The 17752-nt window shown below is 46.8% G+C and overlaps 1 protein-coding gene across 5 annotated transcripts; it reads left to right on the forward strand.

Annotated features, from left to right (window-relative positions):
* The first annotated feature begins 219 nt into the window (after positions 1–219).
* On the forward strand, positions 220–17012 carry AAMDC (adipogenesis associated Mth938 domain containing). Of its 5 annotated transcripts, none has more exons than XM_083436942.1 (4): positions 220–304; positions 9830–9982; positions 14066–14161; positions 16697–17012. In XM_083436942.1, the coding sequence occupies exons 2-4, from the start codon at positions 9851–9853 to the stop codon at positions 16835–16837; spliced, it is 369 nt and encodes a 122-aa protein (XP_083293068.1). In that variant the 5' UTR covers positions 220–304; positions 9830–9850; the 3' UTR covers positions 16838–17012. The 5 variants fall into 5 exon arrangements, with proteins under 5 accessions (XP_083293068.1, XP_083293065.1, XP_083293067.1 ...); XM_083436939.1 differs by lacking the exon at positions 220–304 and adding an exon at positions 355–489; XM_083436941.1 differs by lacking the exon at positions 220–304 and adding an exon at positions 409–533.
* The last annotated feature ends 740 nt before the right edge of the window (positions 17013–17752 follow it).

Genomic DNA, 17752 nt, shown 5'->3' on the forward strand with positions numbered 1-17752 from the left:
GGGAGGAGCGAAGGAGGCCGGCAGGGGGCACTGCGGGCGGAGCGCGCCATCCCGGCATGCGCCGCGCGGAGGAGACGAGACGGTGCGCTCCAAGAGGAGGAGGACGCTGGGGGAAAGAGCGGCCCGGGCCCCTTCTAGGAAACCCCGCGCTTGTTGTTTTCCCTGTGGCTGAGGGAACGCAGGAACCAAAACGAGGCTGCGGAGGGGGCGGGCTGCCGGGGTTGGAGAAGGAGGGCGGGCGAGAGAGGAGCGGGGGCGGGGATAGAACGCCGCCCCGGCCAATCGCGGCGGAGGCTTGGGAAAGGTGTGTGGCGGCCATAATAATAATAATAAAAGGAGGGGGGGAGGAAAGCGGCTGTAGCGCCTCAGAAAAGGAGGGCGTGGCCGAAGGGGAGAAGTGGGCGTGAGGAAGCTTGTCAGTGGGCGCGGGCTGTGTCTGTATAGCGGCTGCGTCCAATGACTTGGCAGCAAGGGACGCGTCCCGCCAGGGTAAGGCGGGGAGGGGAGGAAAGGCAGGTTGTTGGTCAGCGCAGGTAAGGTTTGGAGGGGAGCGGACTGGACCACTGTGTGCGGGGGGTGAAATTACCGCTGGCGCTGCAGTGAGAGTGGTTCTGCGGGAGGATAAATGGGACGGCTCATTTCCATGCACCCCTGTGGTGTTCGGAGGGAGGATTTAATGGGATATTTACCTGAGATCTCGCGGGGGGCGGGGCGTGGAGAAACCTCTCGATTCATAACTTCGCTTAATTCTTTGTAAAGTGCTTTGTGGCACCTCAGAGACAAACATGAATAAGACTTAGAGAGTTAGTCTATAGTGCTGCTGCTATTATTATTATTATTATTATTATTTTTCTTGAATTTTTCTGCGAGTTTTTCCTTGATTTTGTCTGTTTTCTCTTTCGTAAACCACTCTGAAGTGTTGTTTTTTTAAGGTGGCGTATACATTTTGTGAATGAACAAATAAATATTTGTTTAAATTTAAATCTAGAAAAATAAATATTTATACACTGCCTTTCCCCGCCCCCCACAACAGGGAACCAAGGCAGCTTAGAGAGAGAAAAGAAATGCTACGAATGTAGGCAAAAAATGATCTTAACATTGATAGGACTAGCGATGTTAAATTCTCGACAATATTCTCGGTTAATGAGGTGTGTACATTTAAAGCTGCTGTGTAGACGACACAGAATTTACAGTTTGTGGAGAATATTCTCTGGAGACTTCTAGCAGAATATTCTCACCTCACATCACTAGATAGGACTAAAACCATAAATACACATAAAACCTATCAAAACCATACAAACAGTCACAGCAAAAACAGCCTGGCACAAGCCCTTTCTTTAAAAGCATTCAGTTTCCCAAAGCCTTTTGGGGCAAGAGATTCTCCATCTGCCAGCAGAAGTCTAGCAAGGAGGGAGCCAGTCTTATCATCTCTAAGGAAGAAGCTCCAAAGTCTGGGAGCAGCCACAGAGAAGGCCCTTTCCCCCCTTCCACAACTGCTGGAACCCATCTTTGGTCCCTTACCTTTCCCGCCCCGACCTGGCCACAGTGATCCATGCGACAGTCACCTCCAGGCTTGACTACTGTAATTCGCTCTATGCGGGGCTGCCCTTGAAGCTGTCCCAGAAACTCCAGCGGGTACAGAATGCTGCAGCGAGGCTCCTCACGGGGTCTCTGCCATGGGAGCATATTCACCCAGTGCTTTTCAAGCTGCACTGGCTCCCGGTGGAGTACAGGGTCAGATTTAAGGTGCTGGTTTTAACCTTTAAAGCCCTTCACGGCCTAGGACCCTCTTACCTACGGGACCGCCTCTCCCGGTATGCCCCACGGAGAGCCTCAAGGTCCATAAATAGCAACACCCTTGTGGTCCCGGGCCCTAAGGAAGTTAGATTGGCTTCAACCAGAGCCAGGGCCTTTTCAACTCTGGCTCCGACCTGGTGAAACGCTCTGCCTCATGAGACCAGGGCCCTGCAGGATCTGATTTCTTTCCGCAGGGCCTGTAAGACGGAGTTGTTCTGCCTGGCCTTTGGCTTGGAGCCAATTTGATTCCCTCCCTCCCTCTCTTTCTTTTTTCTTTTCCTTTCTCCTCCTGCGATGAGACTACATTTTAATATTTTAATGTTCCATTATTTTAATGTTGTATTTTACTTTTGTTTTTAAGTTGTAATCATTCATCTTGTTTTTATTATTGCTTGTAAGCCGCTCTGAGCCCAGCCTTGGCTGGGGAGGGCAGGGTATAAATAAAAAATTATTATTATTATTATTATTATTATTATCATCATCATCTTTCTTTTATACATGGAAAAGAAAATGGCAAAAGAGGCTTGCATCACTAACAAACTTCAAAATAAAATACAGATTATCTGAAGAAGTGTGCATGCACACGAAAGCTCATACCAATAACAAACTTAGTTGGTCTCTAAGGTGCTACTGGAAGGATTTTTTTTATTTTGTTTCGACTACGGCAGACCAACACAGCTACCCACCTGTAACAAACTTCAAGCTACGCTTCAGGAAATAGATAACCATGGAGTAAGTCTTGCTGAACTTCTGAGTAAACACATTCAGGGTTACGCTATGTGTCTTCATAGTAAGCTTTGTGGCACCTCTTAAAGGTTAACACATTTTATTGTGGGGTATAAGCTTTCACCGGCCAGAGTCCACTTCAATAGAAGCGTTATCCTCGATAGGTGCATATAGGTAAACTGCACTCTGTGCATCCGAAGCTTCTACCACCATAATGGTTAATCTGTAAAAGCTTTTCACATCTCAGCGGCCCATAGAACTGGACTACCTGAAAAAAGGTGAGCTTTCATTCATTTCATTTTAAAACTCTAATTTGAGTCCGGCAATTTCATCTGTTTAAATATAATAATTTATTATTTCTAACCCGCCCATCTGGCTGGGTTTCCCCAGCCACTGGGTGGCTTCCAACAGGTTAAAAATACATTAAAACATTAGTCATTAAAAAGTTCCCTAAACAGGGCTGCCTTCCCTAAACCTCGCAGAAACCTCAGTTGGTCCAAAATGCAGCAGCCAGATCTCTGGCTGGGGTTCCGTTTAGATCTTATGTAACCTCAGTTTTAAAACAGCTATACTGGTTGCTAATTCATTTCCGGGCCCAATTTAAGGTGCTCAGGTTTGTGTTTAAAGCCCCAAATGACTCAAGCCCTAAATCATTAAAAGGCCACCTGCTTCCCTACAGTCCCTCATGGGTGCTAAAATCGGCAGAGGGGTCCCTCTTGGTAGTCCCTCTACCCTCGGAGGCATTGGGGGATAGTGCTCTGAGTGAGGGCCTTCTCTGTGGTGGCCCCTAAGCTGTGGAACTCCCCATTGAGGTGTGTCTGGCACCCTCATAATGCAGATTCCAGAGAATGCTGAGATGCACCTCTTTACCCTGTTTTTTGACACTTGAGGTGTATATTTTTAAGACCCGCCTTATTCTACGGGTTATAGGGCGGCATATAAATTTAATAAATAAATAAAATAAAAAATAAATTCTTATGATTGTAAGAACCTGGAACCTTAGGGTGAAGGATGGGTAATTATTGATGATAATAGGGATATTGGCGTTCTAATATTCATATTTTGTGTACCAATTGTACTACGAAACGTGTATGTTCTAATTGCATTTGGTGGTTTTATCCGTGTAGTTGTGTTTATGCATGTTTCAGGGGTGCCATCTCACCCTCAGGGTTGTGGGTGCCTGCTGCCACAATGCAGACATGCAACATCACACACACACACGCCTACACGTAAAGAGACTGCCTCTGCATGTGAACCACACACCCCAGAAAAGGGTGCTTCGCTGGCTGGCTGCAGAGGGTGGAACTGAATTGCTTCTTTCTCAGCGGCAGTGCTGTTGCCACCTGTCTGCTTTTCTTATTGACTCTGTGGGTGCCCGGCCCCCACAATTACCATATTTTTTGCTCTATAAGACTCACTTTTTCCCTCCTAAAAAGTAAGGGGAAATGTGTGTACGTCTTATGGAGCGAATGCAGGCTGCGCAGCTATCCCAGAAGCCAGAACAGCAAGAGGGATTGCTGCTTTCACTGCACAGCGATCCCTCTTGCTGTTCTGGCTTCTGAGATTCAAATTTTTTTCCCCTTGTTTTCCTCTTCCAAAAACTAGGTGCGTCTTGTGGTCTGGTGCGTCTTATAGAGCAAAAAATACGGTATATTATTTTGGGTGCCCAAGCATCCGCAGACCCCTGGAGTTGGCTCATATGGCATGTTTGTGTATGATACTCAAGTTGCAAAGGCCTAGGTCTGATGTAAATAAATATCTTATCTATCTAGAACTGGTCCTTAAGAAAGGCCCCTTCAGTCTGTTTGATTAAAAGGAGGGTAGAATGCTCTTGCACTGCTTTTGATACTCTGTGCAAAGGGCGTGCAGCAGTGATGCCAAAGGTGTGGACTATTTGCCAGCCTTACTTATTTTAATCTATATCCTATCTCTTGGTTATGGACATGGTTTTCCCGTTCTCAGTCTACAGGAAATGACAGTTTGTTACTTTGTGAGTGACCTGCAATGAACCTTGGGCGGGTGGCGCTGTGGGTTAAACCACAGAGCCTAGGGCTTGCCGATCAGAAGGTCGGCGGTTTGAATCCCCGCGGCGGGGTGAGCTCCCATTGCTCGGTTCCTGCTCCTGCCAACCTAGCAGTTCAAAAGCACGTAAAAGTGCAAGTAGATAAATAGGTACCGCTCTGGTGGGAAATGGCGTTTCCATGCGCTGCTCTGGTTCGCCAGAAGTGGCTTAGTCATGCTGGCCACATGACCCGGAAACTGTACGCCGGCTCCCTCAGCCAATAAAGCGAGATGAGCGCCGCAACCCAAGAGTCCGCCACGACTGGATCTAACGGTCAGGGGTCCCTTTACCTTTATTCTCCTTGTCTTCTTTCGCACATCGGATGTGAGAGACCAGAAATGCCCTATTCTGGTTTTAATCAAATCACAGTTGCCCATGACAAGGCAGCTCAGCCCAGCGGTTCCATGGACCAAAGCATTGCTTGGATCCCCTAATCGCTTCCATAGGTTTGAGACCTGCGGGCGCTGCCTGACTTTTTTAAAAAAAAAACCACACACAATAATTGCCCATGACACCCAAACACAGGAAACTTTGCTTTGTATAAAGCTGATTTGGTTAGAACAAATCACATTTGATTGGTGCTTTCAGGTCTTGGTTTGTAAACAACCCAGAGTTTCCTGAGTTTGGATGTCACAGGAAACTGTGGTTAGTTTGACATTGCAAGCAGAAACCTTCAATCTCTTTCTTGCTGCTGTGCAGTGGGGAACACATGATCCTAGGCTTGAAACGACTTGTTCACAGAGCAGGAAACTACTACACTAAACCACAACAGAATGTTAAAACAGCAACTAAAAACCCTGCGTGAATTTAAAAGTCTTTACCTGGCTCCAGAAAGGTGATAAAAGAGTGAACCAACGGAGCTGGAACCCAAAAGCTCCCTTCCTCATAGCAGCACACTTCATTATACAGGAGCAACATTTGGAACAGTTCCTCCAAGGAGGATCTTAAGGTTCAGGTAGACATAAGCAGAAAGAGGAACCATTTCAGATAACTTGGTCCTGAGCCGTTTAAGGCCTTCCAGGGTGAATAGGAAGCCTTCAGCAATGAGGGCTGCATTTCTTTCTGAGCAGCCTTGCAGAGGCTAAAGTGAGGTTAAAGTGGGTGGTGCAATGAATGTAAATTTTGCTTTGCTTCTGAAATGGATGGTTGAGAAGCAGGCCTTTCAACTGGGTCAAGAAATGGACTTTAAATACTCTTCCAGTCCTAGTTTGAACCAGCAGCAGTTTCCGGACCTTTTCCAATACTAAACCATCGTTTCCAGTTGCACCTCTACTAAAAAAGTGTGTTGTCATTGTTTTAAATTAAAGCTTAGCTGTAATCCGTGCTCTTTTGCCACCAAACATGTGTCTTTTTTAAAAAATTATTGTTACATACTGCTTTTGTGTCCACAGGATTAAGCATGCCGTACACCCTAATGGGGGCACCGATGGTTCTTGCTCATTAATTTGGCAGCATGGGGGGAAGAGAGAGCGAAAATAGACTTTTCTCATGCTGGGTGGGCAGACAATCTTTGATGCGACCAGACCCTTAGCGCTGATTCGTCTTGGCTTGGCATTTTGAAGCAGCGTGTTGGAGTCTTCTCTTGGCGATAAGGCGGGGAGCGAGGTTAAAAGGTTAGCCTTGCGTTATTTGATCCTTTGTGCCCCTGTCAGCAGGCATTCCTGCTGGGGGGAAAAATATCTGTTAATCCAAGACTTCACTTATATATGAAGGAAGAGAGGGAGGTGAGTTGTTGTTTTTTTTAACGGTGGCAGTGATCTCCTTGAAAAGGATTTATCGGGAGAAAAACCTGAACAATTTAAAGAACCGTAGGGGTGTGTAGTAAGACGAATCTTGGATTGAGACTCCGGATTTAGCTAAAGCAAGAGCACTGAGCTGCTTTGAGCAGTGGGGTTTGGCTGCTTGTCCTGTCGCTGGGCGTGGAATAGAAATCGCTTTTATTTACCGTATTTTTTGCTCTATAAGACTCACTTTTTCCCTCCTAAAAAGTAAGGGGAAATGTGTGTGCGTCTTGTGGAGCGAATGCAGGCTGCACAGCTATCCCAGAAGCCAGAACAGCAAGAGGGATTGCTGCTTTCACTGCGCAGCGATCCCTCTTGCTGTTCTGGCTTGTGAGATTCCGAATATATTTTTTTCTTGTTTTCCTCCTCCAAAAACTAGGTGCTTCTTGTGGTCTGGTGCGTCTTATAGAGCAAAAAATACGGTATGTCAGCATTGCGGAAGAGCAAGTAGCAATCGTTCAAGCAACTACTAACATTCAGCGGAAGTCGGTTCCAGAGAAATTGGCAAGGTCCTAGAAATACAGTTATGCCGCGCTTGGAAGAGTTGGGCCCCATCTGCACTTAAAGCAGTATCGTACCACTTTAAAAGTAATGGCTTCCCCTCAAAGAATCCTGGGAACTGTACTTTGTTAAGGATGCTGAGAGTTCCAAGGTGACCCTATTCCCCTCACAGGGCTACAGTTCCCCAAGTGGTTTAACAATCAATCTGTTTTCCCAAACTACTCTGGAAATTGTAGCTCTTGTTGTTGTTGTTTAGTCGTTTAGTCGTGTCCGACTCTTTGTGACCCCCTGGACCAGAGTACGCCAGGCACTCCTGTCTTCCACTGCCTCCCGCAGTTTGGTCAAACTCATGCTGGTAGCTTCGAGAACACTGTCCAACCATCTCGTCCTCTGTTGCCCCCTTCTCCTTGTGCCCTCCATCTTTCCCAACATCAGCTATGTGGCTTAAGGAGAGCCACCGAGTTCAGAGAGAGAGAACTGGCGAGGCTGCATTTTGTCCTTGAGCCAGAGGCTTCCCATCCCAGCTTTAGCGTAATAAGAACACCCACGTCTTCACAGGTCTGGATTGATTAGACCAGGCACGTCCAACAGTAGATCATGATCTATCAGTAGATCATTGGACGTCTGTGGTAGATCACTGATAGATCACTGGCTCCCCCCAAAGAAGCTCAACATTTACAGCCTGCACCCTCAAAAAATGGGGCTTTCCTCTTCCCTAAAAAAAGCTTAATGGCAAGAGCAGTTAGACAATGGAATATGGAGGGTACATAGGAAGTGGAGGGATACGAGATTAGACAATTGGTTCAACCATATCATAGGGACACGGGTGGCACAGTGGTCTAAACCACTGAGCCTTGTGGGCTTGCCGATCGGAAGGTTGAGGGTTCGAATCCCTGCAGCGGGGTGAGGTCCTGTTGCTCTGTCCCAGCTCCTGCCAACCAAGCAGTTCAAAAGCACAACAGCGCAAGTAGATAAATAGGTACTGCTGTGGCAGGAAGGTAAACAGCATTTCCATGCACTCTGGTTTCTGTCAAAGGTGTTCCATTGCGCCAGAAGCAATTTAGTCCTGCTGGCCACACAACCCAGAAAGCTGTCTGTGGACAAACGCCGGCTCCCTCGTCCTGAAAGCGAGTTGAGCGCCACACCCCATAGACACCTTTGACTGGACATAACCATCCAGGGGCCCTTTACCTATACCCAGTGCTTTTTTTCTGGGCAGACGCTTACCCCTAAACATTTTGTGGATCTAAGATCTACTGTTAGATCCCCGGGAGGTTTTGGTAGATTGTGGTTGATAGCTGGGTCCCTTTCCATTATTGAATTAGAATCCTGTCCCGCCCCCATGGCCCACCCTCCACGATCTGCAGAATGGAAGGCAGAGTATACTGATCTGTTGGTGAGTGCCTATTCCCCTTCTTCCCTAAAAAAAAGATCAACAACTTTGCCTTTAACTCACAAAAAACGGGGCTTTCCTCCTTCCTAAAACATGCTCAACAACTTTGACCTGAACCCCCCAAAAGGGGGTCGACCACTGCCAGTTTATAACACTGTGTGTAAATCGCAGTCTCTTGGTAGTTGGCCACTCCTGGATTAGACTATATGCCATAATGATTTTGGGGTGAAACCCTTTACCCGAAAATAGGGACGCTCCAATAGGGAATGGCTCCTTCGCTCAGACACCCTCAGAAGAGTCTACAGTGGTGCCCTGCAAGACGAATGCCTCGCAAAACGGAAAACCCGCTAGATGGTTTTTCAATGCGCTTCGCAGGACGAATTTCTCTATGGGCTTGCTTCGCAAGACAAAAATGTCTTGCGATTCTTGAGATTTTTTTCCGCTCCCCACCCCCTTTTTCTAAGGCGCTAAACTGCTAATAGCCTTTTAGCAGCTAATCTGCTAATCCCTTAAGCCTTTAATAGCCGCTAAACCGCTAATAGCGCTAATCCGCTAAACCGCTAATGGGCTTGCTCCGCAAGACGAAAAAACTGCTAGACGAAGAGACTCGCGGAACGGATTCTTTTCGTCTTGCGAGGCACAAGTGTACTACCTTTTCTTGATGGTTTTTAAAACCACAGTTAGGTTGGGAAGTGATCCGTAATGAATTGGGGAAAAAAATGTTAAAGTACTTTCTCCCTCTCAAAGCAGAGTCCTTTCTGATCAGGGATAATTCAGACGGAAATTCCCAGGTGTCGAAAAAGGTTATTTATGTATGCTGCTACTGCAGCCCGTGTTTTGTTAGCCCCAAAATGGAAAACTAACGAGGTCCCAGCCAAAGAAGAATGGCAGCTGAAGCTGACAGAATATGCCCAACTCGCAGACTTAAAATGCAGAATAAGAGAACAAGAAGAACATATGTGCAGAGAAGATTGGGAAACGTTTATTGAATATATGGGAAATAATTGTGTACAGCTGAAAACGCTGGCAGCATTGAGATAAATTCAACGGTGTAAATACGTTTTGATGGATGCAATAATGGAATACTGAATGGTATAGTTTTTGTAAAATATGCAGGGATTTATTATATGTAAAATGAACCATGGAACGAGAAGGGAAGATATCCTTAAGATATCTATATCTTAAGTATGCAAAATGAATACTTTAAATTGTAAAGCAGAAATATATATACACACACACACAGTGGTACCCCGGGTTAAGTACTTAATTCGTTCCAGAGGTCCGTACTTAACCTGAAACTGTTCTTAACCTGAAGCACCACTTTAGCTAATGGGGCCTCCCGCTGCCCCGCCACTGCAAGATTTCCGTTCTCATCCTGAAACAAAGTTCTTAACCTGAAGCACTATTTCTGGGTTAGCGGAGTCTGTAACCTGAAGCGTACGTAACCCGAGGTACCACTGCGTGTATATATATATATATATATATATACACACACACACACACACACACACACCTAAAACCACTGTTAGAGCACTAGGCTGTTCTCATGTTCACTCTCTTATCTTTCAGACAGTCAAAATCCATCTGAAGATGTCCTCTCCTGAAATCGCTTCTCTCTCTTGGGGCCGGATGACTGTCAAAGGCTGTTCCACGACTTACAAGGACTGTAAAGTCTGGCCTGGGGGCAGTCGGACTTGGGACTGGAGAGAGACGGGAACTGACGTACGTGCCTTTGCTCACCCTCTTCTTAGTTATCTGGGGGCCACTTGAGTATTGTAGACTTGGGCTGCAGCTACACAGCTATAAAAAACCCTCTGAAAACGCTCTGAAAAAACCCTGTTTTCATAGAGTTCCAATTTCAGCTCTACAGCGCCATCTGGTGTCGCAGTGTTGTAACACGTTTATAACGCTTTATTTTTGCTAATGTAGCCAAGTCTTTGGAAGAGGTTCAGAAAAGGGCAGCCAAAGCAATCGAAGCGGGTGGAGTGACTCCCCACTGAGAAAAGGTTGAGGCATTTGGGCCTTTGAGTTTAGAGAAAAGGCAGGTATTTGTCAACCTGGCTGGAATTTATGAAATTGCAACATGGTATGGAGAAAGTGGGAAGAGAAGGTTTTCCCCCTCTTTGTGCTAGAAATTGTGAATATCCAATGAAGCTGAATGCTGGAAGATTCAGGATAGAGGAAAAAAATTCTTCTTTGTGCAGCACCTTGTTAGACTGCGGAACTCTCTTCCACAGGAGGCAGCGGTGGCCACAAACTTGGATGGTTTCAAAAGGGGATTAGACAGATTCATGGCTTTCAGGCATTAAGAGCTGTTTGGTGGTGGGGGGCGGTCTCACTTGGAGTGGGGGGCTCTACTTCATTCCATTTCCCGCCTCCCGTGCCTCAGTTTCCTTCCTCCCAAAAATCTCCCTTTCTAATTCTCAGGGCCTACATAGCTATTGAATATTGCATGCTGGGAGCGAATAAATCTGCTCTATGTGCTGTAGGGTGTTTCATACACCCCCCCCCCCCCGAAAATGCCTGCTCCAAAAGTCTTATCTTACAACACTATGGATTATATAGCTATATCTGAAATTCCATGCGTATCAGTTAATATCTTGACCCTCCTCCACGAAAATAATGATAATATAATAAAAAAACATGTTATACCCCGCCCTTCTGGGTTCAGAAAACTGGGCTCAGGGCGGCTAACAACAAATTTAAAGCAATTGATGCAACAAAAACAGCTTAAATTACAGTATAAAACATGAATAACAATAAATTCAGAATTCAAAAATCAATTTAGGGGGGAAATCCATCCAATAAGCATTAGATGATCACCAGGGCTAGCTGGCTAAATTAGTCCTATTTGGGCCAGCAAGGAGACCAGGGGTGAATTAGCTGTGGGATCCCAGAGCGGGTAATCTTCATAAAAAGAGGAGAGGGAGGGAAGGAAGGGGAATAAAAGATCAGGCTAAGTTCAAATTGAAAGCCAGGCGAAAATAGCTGTTTACTTGGGCGTTTTCCTATGTCGTGAAGGCTGAAATTTCCATTCAGTGGAGCAGGGTCAAGATATTAACTGATATGCATGAAATTTCAGATATAGCTATATATTCTCTAGTTTAGTAAGATAAGATCTTTGGAGCAGGCATTTTTTTTAAAAAAAAAGTTTTTTATGAACCGCCCTAATGTGCTGTGGGTTTCATCTAAAACAATAGACCTTTGCAGCAGTGGGGGTGAAGGATAGAGGAAGGGAATTTTCTCCCTGTTTTCACAGCAGCTACTATTTTTACTTTAAATGATTTTTTAAAAAAGAAGCCTCAGCTGCCGCAGCTCTCATAAACCCAATTATCTTCTTCTGCCCCTTCACTCTACACTAATCAGTTCCAACTTGAGGTGCCCACTCCAGCTCTCCTCGAGGTCCTATTTTCTAAAAGACTTTGGATGATAACCCCTTTCTCCCTGTAAAAGAAAATAAAAATACTGTTTTGCTAAAACATCACACACACACACACCCCACATACACACCCCACATACACACATCAGATCTTTTGTGCTGCATGGAAATAAAATCCTCTTTTTCTTCCTCTTTCACGGCACCGCTGTTTCCAGAGCGCTCCTTGCTGGCAGCAGAACCTTTCAACCAGCCAATTATTGTAATTACAGTAAACCCAGACCTCCTTTTTCTTTTGTTGAGGTTGTCATGTGACCAACCATTAAAAGTGTTCCAGAGTGTTTGGGGCTGGCCTTTTTTTTTTTTTTAAGCTACGGGGAAGCAAAACCTCTCTCTCCCTCCTCCCGTCTGCCAGGCAAATCACAATCTGAATTATCCTGCATGCCTGTCTTCTTCCATGTTGCCCGTTGCCAAGATAATCTGTCCCCAGCTGGGTTAAACCAAGTGAATTTACCGCTTTCACAACTGCGGTCCAGCCTTAGCAGGTTAGGGGGAAATACTTGACCGCAAAAGGGCCTTATATGGGAGGCGGATAAATTGTCAATGATGCCTACCTGGACCTTGAATGAAACTGCACATTTGGACTGAAGCCAGAGGTTCTTAGGCTGCGGGGCAGTTACGAAACAAAAAACGCTGCGAAGCTTCTGTCGGAAGCTAAAAATAGTCTGGAAATGCTCGGAAGTCTATTTGGAACAGCTGTGCATTGTGTGCAAACGTCTTGTCTGCAAACTTCACAGACCGTGGATGGCTGCCAGCCGTCCACTTATTATGCAGATTTAAGTTACGAATTGCAACTTCAAGTTTAGCAGAAGTAACAACTGAAATGAAAAGGACATGTCTGTCTGCCTTTGTTGCTTTCGTTTAGTCGTGTCCGACTCTTTGTGACCCCATGGACCAGAGCACGCCAGGCACTCCTGTCTTCCACTGCCTCCCGCAGTTTGGTCAAACTCATGCTGGTAGCTTCGAGAACACTGTCCAACCATCTCGTCTTCTGTCGTCCCCTTCTCCTTCTGCCCTCCATCTTTCCCAACATCAGGGTCTTTTCCAGGGAGTCTTCTCTTCTCATGAGGTGGCCAAAGTCTTGGAGCCTCAGCTTCAGGATCTGTCCTTCCAGTGAGCACTCAGGGCTGATTTCCTTCAGAATGGAGAGGTTTGATCTTCTTGCAGTCCATGGGACTCTCAAGAGTCTCCTCCAGCACCAGAATTCAAAAGCATCAATTCTTCGGCGATCAGCCTTCTTTAGGGTCCAGCTCTCACTTCCATACATCGCTACTGGGAAAACCAGAGCTTTAACTATGTGAACCTTTGTCGGCAAGCGGATGTCTCTGCTTTTTAAGATGATGTCTAGGTTTGTCATCGCTTCTCCCAAGAACCAGGCATCTTGTAATTTTGTGACTGCTGTCAATATCTGCAGTGATCAGATGTCTGCCTTCGTATACCAAAACATCTTTTACCCTCATAAAGTTCTTAATGTTGAGTAAAAAATCTCCTTTCTTATAACTTCCCTCCAGGGCAGAAAATAAGCTTGCTCCATCTTCCACGTGACAGTTCTTCAGATATTTGAAGAAGGCTAATAATAATAATAATAATAATAATAATATATTTATACCCTGCCCATCTGGCTGGGTTTCCCCAGTCATTCTGGGCGGCTTTCAACAGAATATTAAAATACAATAATCTATTAAACATTAAAGCTTCCCTAAACAGGGCTGCCTTCAGATATCTTCTAACAGTCTGGTAGTTGTTTTTCTCTTTGACATCTGGTGGGAGGGTGTTCCACAGGGCGGGCACCACCACCGAGAAGGCCCTCTGCCTGGTTCCCTGTAACTTGGATTCTCACAGGGAGGAAACTGCCAGAAGGCCCTTGGCACTGGACCTCAGTGTCTGGGCTGAACGATGGGGGTGGAGACGCTCCTTCAGGTATACTGGACTGAGGCCGTTTGGGGCTTTCAAGGTCAGCACCAACACTTTGAATTGTGCTTGGAAAAGTACTGGGTGCCAGGGCTTTCAAGACCGGTGTTATTGGTCTCGGCGGCTGCTCCCAATCACCAGTCTAGCTGCTGCATTCTGGATTAGTTGTAGTTTCTGGGTCAAAGGTAGCCCCACGTAGAGCGCATTGCAGTAGTCCAAGCGAGAGATAACCAGAGTATGCGCCACTCTTCATACCCAACTCCTCCAACCGTTCCTCCCAAGACTTAGTTTCCAGACCCTTGATCATCTTGATTGCCCTCCTCTGCACACGTTCCAGCTTGTCAACATCCTTCTTAAATTCTGGCGCCCAGAACTGGACACAGGGCTCCAGGTGGGGTGTAACCAAGGCGGAACAGAGCCTTATTATTTAACGCCTTTCCCTTTACTTCCAAATGCAGCATGTTCCAGGCGTGCAGCCCGCAGATGTGGAAGAAGTTGTTCGGAAGGGTGCCGAGACGTTAGTGATTGGCCGTGGCATGAGCGAAGCCTTGCAGGTACTTTTGCTAGGCTTGGTGGGACTGGGAGTCTGGTTGCAAAATTCAGAATCCAGTGGGGGGTGTGGTGTGGTGGCATTCCAGGTCCTGCATAGCATTCTATTGCCAGGCAATTGACACTAGCTGGGTATTATTCTAGGGACGCGGGTGGTGCTGTGGTCTAAACCACAGAGTCTAGGACTTGCCGATCACAAAGTTGGCGGTTCGAATCCCTGTGACGGGGTGAGCTCCCGTTGCTCGGTCCCTGCTCCTGCCAACCTAGCAGTTCGAAAGCACGTCAAAGTGCAAGTAGATAAATAGGTACCACTCCAGCGGGAAAGTAAACGGCATTTCCGTGCGCTGCTCTGGTTCCCCAGAAGCGGCTTAGTCATGCTGGCCACATGACCCGGAAGCTGTACGCCGGCTCCCTCGGCCAATAAAACGAGATGAGCGCCGCAACCCCAGAGTCAGCCACGACTGGACCTAATGGTCAGGGGTCCCTTTACCTTTACGTATTATTCTAGATTTATTCATGAATAATACAGGGAACCCCTGATTATGTTCCAGGTCTCCCTGTGTGTAACTGAAATTGCATATATTGAGAGCACCCTGGAGGGGCAGCAGGACTTGCATAGCTGACTTGCATACCTGAACACCAGCTAAGATGGTCAACGAAGACCAGGCAGCAGGATTTATGATTTTATTGTTTGGTCTTATGCTTTAGTATTGTTGTAAATCACTGCAATATATTTTTATGATACAGTGGTATATAAAAATTTATAGGTAAATAAAACTAAGAGTTTTCAGGAGGTGTTTAATACCGGTGCAGGGACGCGGGTGGAGCTGTGGGTTAAACCACAGAGCCTAGGGCTTGCTGATCAGAAGGTCAGTGGTTCGAATCCCCGCAATGGGGTGAGCTCCCGTTGCTCGGTCCCTGCTCCTGCCAACCTAGCAGTTCGAAAGCACATCAAGTGCAAGTAGATAAATAGGTACCGCTCCGTCGGGAAGGTAAACGGCGTTTCCATGTGCTGTTCTGGCTCGCCAGAAGCGGCTTAGTCATGCTGGCCAGATGACCCGGAAGCTGTACGCCGGCTCCATCGGCCAATAAAGTGAGATGAGCGCCGCAACCCCAGAGTCAGCCACGACTGGACCTAATGGTCAGGGGTCCCTTTACCTTTATCTTAATACTGATGCAGCTAACTCTGACAGCTAGCCTGGGTTCAAAACGATGCCCAGGTTCCAGCTATGTGGGAATGGCTACGGGAATGTCTTGAACTAGCTGAAACTGACAAGAGACTGGACAGATTTGATTCCTAAGAGGAACGGCATGTTTTATGGTACAAAGTATGTTGAAAGTAATGTGGTTGGTTTTTTACAAATTTTGGAAACATTAGACTTGAAAGTCATTTATTTATGTGAAGTGTGATTTATGCATACATGTGGCAACCATTTCGGTCGACAGGGGTTCTGTCCCACTCCAGGTGCAAAGGGACTAGGGGATGGGCGCTATCTGGTTTTCAGCATCGCAATATATCATCAGCTAAACATCGCAGTATACTGATACAACCCAAAAGTGTTTCTCCGCGCAGGCATGCGCAGAAGCGGTCTACTGCTTCTCCTCCGGTTGCAAAAACCTCGGGATCCAGCCAGACCTCTGGAAAGGATCCCATTCACAACTGGAGGTACCACTGTACGTACAGTCGTGCCTTGGCTCCTGAACGCCTTGGGAGTCGAAAGTTCCAGCTCCCGGACGATCGAAACCCAGGAGTGTTCCAGTTTTTGAATGTTCTTTTGGAAGCCGAACATCCAACGGGGCTTCCGATTGGCTGCAGGGGCTTCCTGCAGCCAATCAGAAGCCGCGTTTTGGTTTTTTTAACATTTCGGAAGTCAAACGGACTTCCGGAACAGATTCTGTTTGACTTCCAAGGTACGACTGTATATCACGATGTCTGAAATAAGAATGGCACTATGCAGAGGCATTGGCTGGCTTCATGGTTTTTCCCACATTGTGATTTTTGCATAGCACACACACACATCATGATACACGATACAGTGGTACCTCGGATTACATACGCTTCAGGTTATAGACTCCGCTGACCTAGAAATATTACCTCAGGTTAAGAACTTTGCCAGCGCTGTCCGGAGACACTTCCGGGTCACGTGGCCAGCGTGACATCGCTGCTCTGGCGAGCCAGAGCCGCTCACGGAAACGCCGTTTACCTCCCGCTAGTAAGCGGTCCCTATTTATCTACTTGCACCCGGGGGTGCTTTCAAACTGCTAGGTTGGCAGGCGCTGGGACCGAACAACGGGAGCGCACCCCGCCGCAGGGATTCGAACCGCCGACCTTTCGATCGGCAAGCCCTAGGCACTGAGGCTTTTACCCACAGCGCCACCTGCGTCCCATCAAATCCAAACTCTTCTTATAAAAAAGAGAAAGGGAGCCGCTAACTGGGTTTTATGTATGTTAGCAATGAAGTGATTCTATGATTCTAAGTTACAGCTTGTGTGCAAGAAGAGACTCCTCTCTGACTCTTTTCTCTTCCCGATTTCTCAAGGTGCCGTCATCCACCGTGGACTACCTGAAGAGCCATGGGATCGATGTGCTGGTCCTGCAGACAGAAAAAGCTGTGAAAGAGTACAACGCTTTGGCTAGCAAAGGGGCCAAAGTGGGTGGGGTCTTCCATTCCACCTGCTAGAGCAAACATCCCTAACTTGGTGTCCCCCAGATTATCTGGGTTCCAGCTCCCATGAGCCCCTGTGAGGCTGTCTGCGGGCACCAGGTTGGCAAAGCCTGCTTAGAGAGATGAAGCCACCTCTCCCTTTCAACCGTCTCGTGCCTTCATGTGAATAAAAGAGAGCACTTTGGGGTCAGCAGGCAGTCTGTGTGCATCGCTGTGTGCCAAGTCTTGAAAGCTTTCAGAACGAAACCACGAATGCTGAGTTTCACTAGCCTAGGAGTCAAAAGGTTTAAAAGCGGGCAGCAGTCGTGAAGCCACACGGCCAAGAGTGCCTTGCAATTTCAGTTCAGGATTCCTGAACATTAAAGAGTCCTGCAGGATCAGGCCAACGGCCTGTCTAGAAACCCGCAAACATGGCATCGCCACCTTTGATTGGGCAAAATAAGGGACAGGATGGGGGGGGGCTAAAATTGGGGGGTGGGCTAAATTGGGGGGGGCGGGCTAAAATTTGCTTTACCTGGTGCAGAAATGACTTCAAAGCAATCCATTACCATGGGCTGTTTCCAATGCCGGTCATAACTCATAGAGGACACCCAATGAAGTTTGTGGATCTAAGTTCATAGAATCATAGAGTTGGAAGAGACCACAAGGGCCATTGAGTCCAACCCCCTGCCAAGCAGAAAACACCATCAGAGCACTCCTGACATATGGTTGTCAAGCCTCTGCTTAAAGACCTCCAAAGAAGGAGACTCCACCACACTCCTTGGCAGCAAATTCCACTGTTGAACAGCTCTTACTGTCAGGAAGTTCTTCCTAATGTTGAGGTGGAATCTTCTTTCTTGTAGTTTGGATCCATTGCTCCGCGTCCGCTTCTCTGGAGCAGCAGAAAACAACCTTTCTCCCTCCTCTATGTGACATCCTTTTATATATTTG

This window comes from Podarcis tiliguerta (genome assembly GCF_965153285.1).
Source record: "Podarcis tiliguerta genome assembly, chromosome: 4".
Classification (NCBI taxonomy): Eukaryota; Metazoa; Chordata; class Lepidosauria; order Squamata; family Lacertidae; genus Podarcis; species Podarcis tiliguerta.